The sequence below is a fragment of the Miniopterus natalensis genome, chromosome 1 (assembly GCF_054644295.1).
Source record: "Miniopterus natalensis isolate mMinNat1 chromosome 1, mMinNat1.hap1, whole genome shotgun sequence".
Taxonomy (NCBI): Eukaryota; Metazoa; Chordata; class Mammalia; order Chiroptera; family Miniopteridae; genus Miniopterus; species Miniopterus natalensis.
The window spans coordinates 158,330,537-158,343,077 of record NC_142081.1 but is presented as its reverse complement, the minus strand read 5'-3'; the positions used below and the strand labels follow the sequence as shown (position 1 = coordinate 158,343,077).

General features: G+C 46.6%; 1 protein-coding gene across 3 annotated transcripts in view; it reads left to right on the top strand.

Annotated features, from left to right (window-relative positions):
- SEPTIN11 (septin 11) overlaps positions 1-12,541 on the top strand; it is an 89,816-nt gene that overhangs the window by 52,058 nt on the left and 25,217 nt on the right. For all 3 annotated transcript variants that reach the window (XM_087826830.1, XM_087826824.1, XM_087826832.1), the window contains exons 3-5: positions 720-915; positions 6,634-6,820; positions 8,876-9,037. In XM_087826830.1, the coding sequence (XP_087682956.1) occupies positions 720-915; positions 6,634-6,820; positions 8,876-9,037 (545 nt within the window). The remainder of the gene's footprint in view (positions 1-719; positions 916-6,633; positions 6,821-8,875; positions 9,038-12,541) is intronic.

Below are 12,541 nucleotides of genomic sequence, written 5' to 3'. Positions count from 1 at the left end.
GAAGCCTGGCTCTGCCACTTCACAGTGCGACTTCGGACAAGGTACCGGAACCTTACCCAAGTGTTGGTGCCTTGGCTGGAAAGCGGAGGAACCAGGACCAGCCGACTGTTTCTTGGAGGGTTGTAACAGCCTTTCAGTGAGGTCATGCTTTGGAAGCTCTTGCCACAGGGCCTGGCACAAAGTCAGCGCTCGGTCACTTAGCTGAGCTTGTGATTATTCCTGTTACTGTCAACAGTGTTGTTTTGAAAAATGTAATTCTTTTTGACAATATTACATGGTATCAGATAATTCAGTATAAATGGAATAAATCTTTTTTTTTTTTCCTAGTAAAAGGAACTTAGTAATATAATTTTTTTGGGTAACAGTTTTACACACCAATAGTTAGGAGAGGAAGAGAGATACTTTATTGCCTTTGTAATGTACAAACTGACCACAGGCAAGCTTACAGCTTGTTTCTCTATCCAGAGCTAAAGAAGAGTATCTTGATCTGTAAGTTCAAGACTTTTTCTGGTAAATAGTTTCTAAAATTTATTAAGACATTTCTAGGGAGGTATTCAGTAAATCACACATAGAAAGAACAAACTATCTTTTCGTGGAGGGATTTCTGGTGATAGTGACTTTTTTGGAAGTTTCACAAACATGATGAAAAGCTCCCGATGACGCGAACTGCTGTCTGAGGGGCACTGACACATTCTGTGATTGCTCTCTCGTGGCCATAGGTGAGACGGGCATCGGAAAATCCACGTTAATGGACACTTTATTCAATACCAAATTTGAAAGCGACCCAGCTACTCACAATGAACCAGGCGTCCGGTTAAAAGCCAGAAGTTACGAGCTTCAGGAAAGCAACGTCCGGCTGAAGTTAACCATCGTGGACACCGTGGGATTTGGAGACCAGATCAATAAAGATGACAGGTATATCTTGGGATTTTGTGGGGATATAAATGGATGAAGCGATAGCAGGACCCATCCCCGTTAAATTCAAAGGCTAAATGTTCACTGATTATGGGGGTTGGTCCAACTCTTATCACCTAAAAGATGAGACATTCTTGTCCTGAGAAATTTTCTTAGAGTGAAGTCAGCTAGTGTAATTGATTCCCGCTAGTGTAAACAGAGAAGGGATGTGTTAGAAGGAATATAAGCTAATTTGGGACATTTTTCCAGGAGGGCCATGGGACCAGGTTTGGGGGATTTCCCATCAGGAAAATCAATCTAGAGAAACAGAAGCATATAACCACCCCCAAGACAGTTAGCAGAAACCCCTGCCACCAGCCACCTTGGACAGTTTTGGCACTTGTGACCCTGGGGCCAGGTCTCTAGAACCTCCACCACGTCTGTCCCAGGTAACCAAATACCTCCTCCATCACGTGCAAGAAGAACCCTTTTCCCCGTGTGGCTTCTGCCTTGGGTTGCTCCTAGAACCCAAAGTGAAGAAAAAAAATTTTATGAAAGATTTGTTGAGAAAATCTTAAGTTTCTGGCTTACTATTTTAAATACTACATTTTATCTCAAAAGAAGTTTGAGAAAGTTAAAATAAAACTGTCCCAGGCCCAAAGATGATTCCAGAAGGGGTGCTTCCAGGGACATTTTTGAGCGGTGACAGCATTGTGGAAATGAAACGCTAAGTCAATAACTTCTGGTGTATTTGCTTAGGGCTCAGACGCTTCATTGGTACCAGGGTTTTTTCTGTTTGTTTTTTTATTCAAAACTTTATATAATATACATGTGTTTTGTAAAAAGGAACTTGAACTATTTTTATCTAGAAATGTGTATTGCTGAGATATACAGGGTGGGTTTAAGTAGGTTTACAGTTTGTATAGAAAATAATACAATGATTAATAAGTAATAATACAAGAATAAACTGCGTTTCACATACTCACAATTGTCAACCCATTTTTGCCCACCCTGTATTTTAACTGTCTCCAATATATATGAGCACCATGATAGTGACAGAGAAATTCCTAATTCATTATGTAGCTGAGCACCGAGCTCTAGTTCACCTACAGAGCAATTTAAATGCTCTTTAACAAACATTGTCCTGTAACAACAGGAGAAATTGTTAGAGAGAGAGATTGTATTTTCCATCTGGTCGGAAGGGACTCTCTGTACATTGTGTTGGGGTGGGAGACGGCCGAGCTCAGACCCTGAAGCTGAGCAGTTGCTCTTAATGTCCGACCTCAGTGCCACGGCATGGCGGGGAGGCCACTGCCCGGGGCTGCCTCCGGTGCCAGGCGGGACGGAGGAGGAGAAGAGCCTGGCCACGAGGGGAGCACGGGCGCAGGGCGGGAGCCGGGCACGGGCGGGGTCACTGTGCAGTCACAGCGCCCACGAGACCGACGCGCATCCCCGCATCCCCGCATCCCCGGCCTGCGCGGCCTCCCCCGGGTTAGAGAGAGCGTGTGCGTGTGCGTGTGGGTGTGCGCCCCGTTTAGAAGGCCGCATCTGGGCCTTTCGGGACCCCTTTGTGCGGGCACGAGAGCCCCCCAGCGTCTTGCTGTCCCGCTCAGAGCCTCGGTGCCTCCGCTGCATCCCTGCCTCTGCCCTGCCCGGGACCCTCCCTCGGGCCGGGGTCGCACTGACCAGCACAGACCAGCGCGCGGCCAGTGAAACTCCTGTCCTCATGATTGCAGCCGGAGGCCTCTTTAAGAAAGTATCTGACTCATTTGGGCCAAATAGTAGTTTCCAAGGAGATTTAGAAGAGAGGAAGTGTGATATTAACCTAACCTAGATACCAAATATTTTTTTCTTCCGAAGTTTCTTGACAGCTGTTGCATAACCTCTTTAAACGGATTTAGAACCCTGTGCCCCAGGAGGCAGTATTGACACTATTGATTATAAACCAGAGGACTGCTGTTTAAAATAGTTACTCCGATGGGCCCTGCGTCCATCCAAACATTGTGAGTGGGATGTGCATTTTTGCACTGATATGTAACCATATGGTGAGGGAAGTGCTGTTTGTTTAAGCCCATGATTATTTTACTAGTTTGGGGATTAGGCAAGCTTTTCTGCCATTGATGCAAGACTTCAAGAATGTCCCAGTTTATTTACATAGGCTTCGGACGTGTCAGCATTCCTGCACCGTTATCTGCCTGGGACCAGGCTAGCTAGAAGGAGGCAGGAAGAGAGATCGGGTAAGGTTTCCTGTTATGTTCAAGAGCGTGATTAACTCTGCGCAGGGGAAGGGCTTCCTCGTTTCGCTGTCTGTAGTCTTCAGAGAAGAAGGGGAGGGGTCTGGAGAGAAGGGAAACCAGGTTTTGCTGTGGAGCTGGAAAGCCACTGGTTAGCCCTGCGTTTGGGAGATGGGAGACACACGGTCACTGGCTTATTAACTATAATGATCGTCAAGCCCTGAAAAGCCCAGATGCTCGAAATTCACTTAGAACCCTCAAACTCACCGTCTTCGTCGGGGTTATAAAAATGGAACCGAAGTAGCCTGTGTGGCCTTTGAATTCTTTTTTTTTCCTTCACACTTTCTGGTGGAGATAGTTGAGGGATAAGGGAAGTTGACTTTGGCGAACAGCAAGATAGAGAAAAATACATGGTGGGCGTTCGGTCACATATAGAGCCGAGGGTCAGTCCCTGAACGATGGCACTGGCTGGTTTCATCGGTGTGTGGCTTGGGGAGACCGAAACATTGTATACATATTTCTTCCATCGGCTTCAGGGTTTCTGATGGCTGGAGGTGTGTGACAAATGAGTGGTGGGTGACCGAATATCGTGGTGCCATAAAAGGAGCTAGGTGGAAATGGACGGGCCAGATAGGGTTTGCCCGCCCCTCCCCCATTTCCTCCGATTTAGATGGCTACAATCCAGAGAAGTTAGAATTGGCCAGACAGAATATAAATAGGTGTCCTTTCTATAAGAATGGAAACTAGCAAAAGGCAAAATAGGGGTTAAGTGTCCCTGCCTTTGTGGCTGAATGCTGGTAGCGGAAGTGGACGGAGTGGGAGAGGGCAGTGGGTCCGTGGGAAGGGTTGCGAACGGGCGTAGAGCCACTTGGGACTGTTCCATCAACATCGTTACACCTTCAGCCTGAGGAATGGCGATTTTGGTAACGAGGTCCCCTGGAGCACGCTTTCTGTTCGCTTGTCATGACCCCCACGGTGGATGGGCTCTCGCGTTGGAGGCAGGAGGGGCTCTCGGGTGGATCCCTGGTGTCCGGCGTGGCCGGCGTGTGGGTGGAGGGACCGTGCCCTGAGCTGAGGAACACGGGGAAGTGTGGGGCTGGGGACATTGGACTCACTGAGTCAGAAGAGCACAGGGACATACCTGGTAAGCAGTTGGATGGATGGGCCTGAAGCTCAGGTGAAGGACCGGGGCTGGAAGCAGAGATTTGTGAATCATCAGGTGGATGGCAAGTGAAACACAGGAGGAGGAGTTGTGGTTTTCCAGGGGGACCAGGTAGAGGGCAAGAAGGAGACAGAAAGATTGGCCAGGACTCGGAAACGGGAAGCCAGGGGAGGCCTGAGATGTAAGGGGACAGCACATTTCTTCGGCTGTATTGAATCCAGGGCAGGACGCATTCCTCACTTGAAAAGAAGAGAGAGTCTGCCTTCCTTGGTCTGGGAGGATCAGAATTAAAGCCAGAGGCTAACAGGGAAATTAATAGAAAGCAGAACAGACTTGGACAGCTGCTGGGGAGGAGGTGCTGAGAAGCACATCAGGAAGTGGGGAGACAGAAAGGAGCAACTGCTGTGAGCCGCTTTTCCTCTCCTTGGGGCTGAGAGGGCTGGGGAGCACCCTGACTCCCCAAGCACGGGCCTCAGCATTAGGAGACCGAAAGATCGGGCCCTGGACTGACAGGGCATCGCGGCCCTTGTTGGAGGGGCCTGGCCCGCGTCCCGACCCAGGGGCCATGAGCTCTGTAGCAGAGCAGTTGCCAGGGAACCGGGTGATAGTCAAGTTCTCCCCCCCACCCCTGTCTCTTAAAAAAGTCAGGCTTGCTTTTCTCTTATTTGTTGTTTATTATATTACCGTGAAGTAGTTATGGCTTACTTTTATGTGCTAGTCCTTTATATACATTAGCTCAGTTATTTGTCACAGTAGCTCTCTGATATGTCTGAGGAAATTGAGACCCAGAGAGATTCAGTAACTTGCCCAAAGTCACACAGCTGGTGAGCTGTAGAGCGAGATTGTGGCCTTAGGTGGTCTGGCTCGAGTCCATGCTTCTAACCGCCATTCTATATGACTATCTTATAATAATGATGATGATTACTATTGTTCTGTAACGCCTGCCAGTATTTTAAAATTGGAAAACAGAGGACTCTTATCTTAAAACCTGCTCGTTGGAATTTTGCCTGCCGTGAGTTAGGACTTTATCTTATTGCTGAGGCGCAGACTACTTTTCTTTTTAAACCTCTAGAGATTTGTCTGCTTACAAAGAACCAAGGGTTTGCGATAAGTTTCCAAGGGAAAATGTCATCAAAAAGCTTTTCTCTGACGGCTTTGGTTTGAGTCATAAATATGTTTGGTTTCCTGTTTTGTTTTTGTTTATTTGTTTGTTTTTGTTTTTCACTTAAGGCGTCTGCGGTCAAATTCACTATAAAAGATTTGTAGTTCCCTTTTAGGATTTCTGTTAATTTATAGTCCTGGGATTCAGTGTTGGAAGGTTTTTCTGTTTCTTGAAGCTTAAATCATTGCTCAGCATCGTAGTAAGTTTGGGGAGAATTGACCTGTTGTTTTCCCACTAGACCGCTCTCATTGCTGCTGACTAACTCCCCCTGGGAGACCTGAAAGGGTTCATGGCTTATCCACAGTGACCTAATGTACCACTTACTCCCCGGAGAGCATGTGATTTATTCAAGATGTATTTCCAATGTGCTTTTAATGATTGTGTTTATGATCAGTTAATAGAATCGTACATAATAATCCCCCCAAAAGGATTTGAGTTATGGTTTGGTGAGGACAGAGGGTTATATATTTTATCTTCAAATCATAAAATTTAGAGTTGGAAAGAATCTACAAGATCATAGTGGTCGCGGCACTTCAGTTTATAGCTGAAATCACGGAATGTGCACAGGGCTTTAGGAGAGCATGGAGAACCCCTTACCTCTGGGGGACCGGGCAGAGGGCCAGGGAAGAGCTCCCAGTAGGAGGTGCTGCCGTATCCTGGCATCACAGGCCAGTTTTACTTTGTGCACCAGTGTCAGTCGGTTGGTGCGGGCTGTCCAGATCACTTTGTTGGGACAGGTTTGGAGGCTCAGTTTTGCCCTCAGAGGAAAGAATGCCACGACCTCTTAGCTACATCTTTGTGCGTTGCATGGGGAAATGACCACATGCTTCGCGTGTTTATAATCTCTGTTTTAGAGGATGGACGTTAGCCAGGAAAATAACAGCAAGAAGGCTGTCCCAGGTAGAGGGGCTGGCGTGAGCAAAGGCATGCAGGCAGAGCTTGCACGTGGCTGGGCCAGACGTGATGAACCGGGGAGGCATGGGACAGAGGAGCCTGGAGAGATGTTCAGGGACCACAAGGCAGAAGGCCTGGGATGCCGGGGGCTTGGGCTTTAGCGCTCGGGGAAGGAGGAACCGTTGAAGACATTCCTGGAGCCCTGTGCCACGCTGACTGTGAGAGGCGCGTGACTAGAGACATGCTGATTGAAAATGTGTTTTAGAAAACCTTCTTCTGCGTTCTAGCTACAAGCCGATAGTGGAATATATCGATGCCCAGTTTGAGGCCTACTTGCAAGAGGAATTGAAGATCAAACGTTCTCTCTTCAACTACCACGACACCAGGATCCACGCGTGCCTCTACTTCATTGCCCCTACTGGACACTCACTGAAGTCCCTGGACCTGGTCACCATGAAGAAGCTGGACAGTAAGGTACTCACTGCCCATCCGCTGTCCTCCACTCTCCTGTCACATCACCTTTATCCCAAGGCCACAGTTTATTCTCTCACTTCAGTGTAATTTGGTTTTCTGTTTTGTTTTAGACTTTTTTTTTTAAGACCAGTTTTAGATTCATAGCAAAATTAAGAGTGAGGTACAGAGATTTCCCATGCATCCCCCACAGAGTGGTCCATTTGTTACAACTGATGAATTGCATCGATACATCGTAATCCCCAAAGTCCATTGTTTACCTTAAGGCTCAGTCTCGGTGTACATTGTGTGGGTTTGAACAAATGTGTAATGACATGTATCCATTGTTATAGTATCCTACACAGTAGTTTCACTGCCCTGAAAACCCCTGTGCCCTGCCTATTCCTCCCTCTCTCCTCAACCCCATAATTTGTGTTTTCTGGTTTACAGAACCGTAGGGTTGAACAATGTCAGAAGAATGCTTCAGAACTTCTCTAGATGTTAGGAGAAAACAAAACAAAACAAACAAAGCCATGTAGCTTTGTTAAAAGTATTTGGGGAATTACTTAGTGGAGACAGGGAAATGGTTTAGAAAGGGTTAAGTTTAGGGAGATTGAAACATTAACTCATGATTTGTTTATTTCCTTAAAAACTTTCCCTAAATTTCTTAAAAGGTTTGGCTTTAATTTGAAGTTTAGAATGAAAAAAAAGAAGTTACTTTTTTTTATCTTAAATGCGATAACGGTCCAGCTTCTTAGATTTTGAAACTGAGTTGCACCCATGTGTTCAAAAGAAGTAAAGTCTTAGTTTCAGTTTGACCCCTGAGCTTTCCACACTGACAGACTCTCTCTTTCACAACATTTGAAGGAAGGGACTGATGAGTTTGATAACATTTAGTGATCTGCTTTTCAGTTCATTTAATTTTTCATTTTGAGATAAATGGAAGATAAATACATTTCTGAAATAAATCAGCAGCAAAGGGGAACAACTAAAATTTCTTTTTTTAAAAAAAATAACATTTTTTACTGATTTTAAAGAGAGAGGAAGGGAGAGAGAGAAATATCTACAGGCTTCCTCCTGCACACCCCTCACTGGGATCGAGCCCGCAACTCGGGCAGGTGCCCTGGCAGGGAATCGAACCCACGACCTCTTGGTGCCCAGGACGACTCTCAGCCAACTGAGCCACACCGGTCGGGGCAGCAGTAGCATCTTACTGAAACCTCTGTACCTACCAGGGAGTGGAAGAAAGTTAATCTTAAAAATGAATTTTTAAGAATGTATGCGGTGGGCAGTGCTGCCGGAAGCTGGAGAGGCCTGTCCCACCTCGGGGCGGGGCTTGCACACAGGACAGCCTTGGCCCGGTCTGGGCTCTCTGCCACTGTGGTCAAGCTCTGAGCGCTCCCTGGCCTGTGTGACCAGGGCTCTGAAAGCGAGCCCGGCCTCTGGCCCTAGGTCTCCGTCTGGCATGAAGGGGTAATGTGATAGAAGCTGACTTTCAGAGGAACTAGTTCGTGTGATTTTGAAAAATTTTAAAGTAGGAGAAACCATGTTTGCTTTGGTTAATACTCAGGTGCTCCCCTCCCAGCAGTTCTCAGAGTATCAGGAGAAGGGAAGGATGTTACCCTGCATAGAGCTGAATATTCCACTGTTCAAACTACCCAAAACTGTATTATTACACTGATAGGAACATGCAAAAATCAATTTCGTAAAGGAGCTGGGAGGGGCCTAAAAGGAGTGGTTGGTTATTGAAAGAATAGGCTTCTGCGTTATCGCTGTTGGTCATAGAGCAACACTTCCTTTCACGCTGTGCAGAAGCGTGAGGTGGCCCAGAGAGGAAATGACAGGGGGCCTTGCAGTGCCGATGGGGGGGAGTAGAAGTGTTTGCAGATGGAACCAAAAGGTCATCCCCGTGTCTTCTTAATTTTGCACCTTAGTCAAAAGTCCTGTTTTCAATATCCTCTCTATTTTTTAAGTCAGGTTTTACAATTTCTGTTTCTCTGTTTACTATGTTTTATTCATTTGACTTAATTATTTTTCTTACTTTGGAATTGTGCAAAAATGGATGCGTCTGTTTCATAGGTGAACATCATTCCAATAATTGCAAAAGCTGACACCATCGCCAAGAACGAGTTGCACAAATTCAAGAGTAAGATCATGAGCGAACTCGTCAGCAATGGAGTCCAGATATATCAGTTCCCCACAGATGAAGAAACGGTGGCAGAGATTAATGCAACAATGAGCGTAAGTCCTCACGTGAGAAAGCACCAGCCAGTGATTTCCTGGAGGGTTTTCTTGGTGTCAGCATGGTAGGGCGGCCGGGACGCTGGCCTGGGAATCTGGCGTCTTCAGTGTGGCCCGGTTCTACCACTGGTTCAAGTAACTTAACCACTGTGCTGCTCAGTTTTCCCACCTGTCAAATGGGCGAGTTAAACAAGGTGATCTCAGAATTCCTCCCACTCTAAAGTTATGATTTTTACAGCAAATCTGTGGGAAGGGGGCGCCAGCCCAGCACCACTTCGCACAGCAGCTTAGAGGAAGCAGATCTCTGCCTGCTTGTGCCAGGTTGGCCGAAACGTGTCCACCTGCCTCACGTTTGCTTCTGAGATTGGTTCCTGCCTTTCCCCCCTTTTTTTACTTTCCCCACCCTTTCCTGAATCATTAGGTAAACCGGCAGTGGAGGGTGTAATTTCCACATCACCCGGGGAAACTGGTCAGGAGATTAATGATTGAAGCCTCAGCATCTAGGTGTGCCTGTGGCATAATCTCTCCTGGCAAAGCCCATCCGGCGGGCGACGGCCGCATCCGCCCGCTGCCCTGTGTCTCTGAGCCACAATGAGTATGTATCTGTTTCCATCCGGGAATGCGTAACTTCGGTAAAAGCAGCATTCTTTGTGGATGCCCAGTAATGGTCTTCGGAATTCTTAAAGTTGTAGGTTCCCTTCAGTGAAATGTAATTAGAAGGTACCAAATAGCTTGCCCTCACCTGAGTACATGCCGAGAATGGATTCTGACATGTGCCAGTGGCAGCGGAAGTCAGTCTGAACTTTCAGATTTGTGGAAGGTGGAAGTCTGTTCCACTTTCATTAGGAGATCTGATCATGAAAAATTGTGTCTAATCATGTCATTGTTAAATGTACTAATGACACTTTTAAAAAATTCATAGCTTTACTGTGATATAATTGATATACGGTACAATTCAGTTTCCTAGTATATCCACAGACTTGTGCAGCCAATGCCACAAACAATTTTAGAACATTTTCTTCACCCCGAAAAGATGTTCGGTACCTTTTAGTTGTCAATTCTCTAACCACCCCAGCCATAGGCAACTGCTAACCCACTTTCTGGACTCTGGATTTGCCAGTTCTGAACATTTTATATAAAGGGAGCCAGGCTGAGGTGTGTCTAGGGGATGAAATGACTTGGTCAAACCCTGTAGCGAACAGCAGGCCGGAGGTTTCAACCCCGCCTAGCCGGTCCCGTTATGTTTGTCATCAAGCACTTTGGAAGCAAATGTAACTTTCTTCCCCTCTGGCGCTGTTATTGTATGAATTTAAAATTTAGGCATGTCATTAATGCAGAGGTGGTCCAGCTTCACTCTGCCCCGTTCTGGCCACGCTGACCGTTGTGTGACCCGCTCTCGCTGTCACCCTCCTGTGGCCGGGAGAGTGAAGGCTCTGGAAGAACCTGGAGGGCAGATCCTTCCTGGGAAGCAGGCACGGGGTGTGTGACAGGAAGGTTGCCGTAAGGGGGAATGACTGGACTTATTCAGAAGACTGAACCAAAACTAATGGGCGGAAGAGCAGGGAGGGGCTTGGGCCCATGTGCAGTTTGACCGTCGGCACCCCCGCCACACAACAGGCACCTGACCACCTTGGGAGATTCCTGCGCTGATCCCACGGAGTGTTACGTAAGGTCTCTCCTGCCTCTCAGATTCTCTGGTTCTGGGTGGGAGAGCTTCATGGTTCTAGTAGCACCTGACATTTTTGGTATGTAGGGAGCATTTACTACGTACCAGGTGCTGTTTGAGGCTTTCCATTTAATCTTTGCAATAATCCCCTGGGAGGTACTGTTATTTCTTTCTTTCCTAAGGGAAGCATCAGCCATGCACCTGAGGTCGCACAGCTCTCGGCAGCAGAGGCAGGATTTGAACCCAGGAGCTTCACTCTAGAGCCAGCAGCCTCGCCTTCATGCTCGCTGCCACCAGGCAGAGCGCTGTGCTTGTTCAGGCGCTGTCCAGGGCTCCGCCTGCGATGCCACTTGTTCCTCCTGCCGTGGAACTGCAATTGGGTGTCAGTGTGGGATTCAGGAAGGAACACGAATGAATATCATCTGATTTTCTCTTTATATCCCTTCCCCTTCTTTCAAGTCATTTTGCACAGTCATAAAATTAAATTTCTGTTAACTTTTTTGGCAAGAAAATACCCATGGACCTTTTCTCTCTTTCTCTATCAGACTGAAAATACTAAAGACCTTTGCTATTCCCAAATTCGCCTTGCTCTTTATCAGGAAATTTTCTTTTCAGTCTTCATTGCAAACCATTCCTGGTGATGAAGTCCCATGTGCTGCCTGGAGGAAGCGCTTTCCTTGGTGGTTACACCAATTGTGGCCGGAAGGATCCTGTGTCTCCTCAGCTTTGGGGAACACATTTCAATTCCAGACTTGGAGTTTGAGAAAGAGACATGCTTTCTTTCCTTCCTACGCAGTGTGAGACAAACTAGAAATATAAATATCTTGAGCAGCAGAAAAAAAATACCACTTGGGCAGCCTGGGCAGAGGGTTACACCAAGCTCTCTGTGGGAGAGGACTTGGCTTTAAAACATTCTTCCTTTCTCAGCTTATCTGCAGTGGAAGAACAGTGGATCAGGGAACCCTAAATAATAATTCCCAGGGCAGCCACTTTAAGTGTTCTTATTCCTACATGCTAATAGAAAAAAGATAGAATTACTGTTTCCTGCCAGAATGTAGCCATAGCTTCCAAATAAGCCAGCGTGGATCAGCCAGTTGTCTTGAACACTCTCTGCTTGAGATACGTCTGGGTGCAAGGCCCGGGCCAGTACTTTGGGCGATGGTGTATTTCTAGCTTGAATTCTGTGCAGTAGTCAGCTTTCTAAAGCAGTGCTGTTGAACAGAAATATAACAAGAACCACACAAGTATTTTAAAATTTTATAGTAGCCACATTGAAAAGGTGAAAAGAAACATGAAATTAATTTTATAACTTATTTAACCCAGCATACCCAACATATTATCATTTTAACATGTATAAAAATAAGAATCATTAATGAGGTATTTTCGAAGCAAGTCTTTGAAATCCACTATATGTGGATGCACACCTAGTTACTCCTAAATACTTGGAAGTTTTTAAAATATAAGTACCAAAAAGGTAATTTTCCTTTAATGTATCCGCATTGACAAAACTGGTTCTCCTCTTTGTAGAAGATTTGCATTTGAAACAAAGTGAAATTCAGTTTCTTGATCCCACAAGCCCCATTTCAAATGCTCAAGAGCCACATACTTCAGTGGCTACTGTACTGGCGGCTTGTGTGTAAAGCTTCCTGTATAGTTGCAGAGACCCACGCGGTTTCCCCTTGGGTGCAGCTCTCAGATATTCAGAGTGGGTGTGGGGGGCGTGGGGTGCACGAAGCCCCCGGACTGCAGTGCCGCTCCCTCTTCCACCCTCCCGGCCTCTCTTACCTCTGAGCCGAGGCCTGTGGAAGGGGGGGAGTGTAGAGGCGGCTGGGAATCCA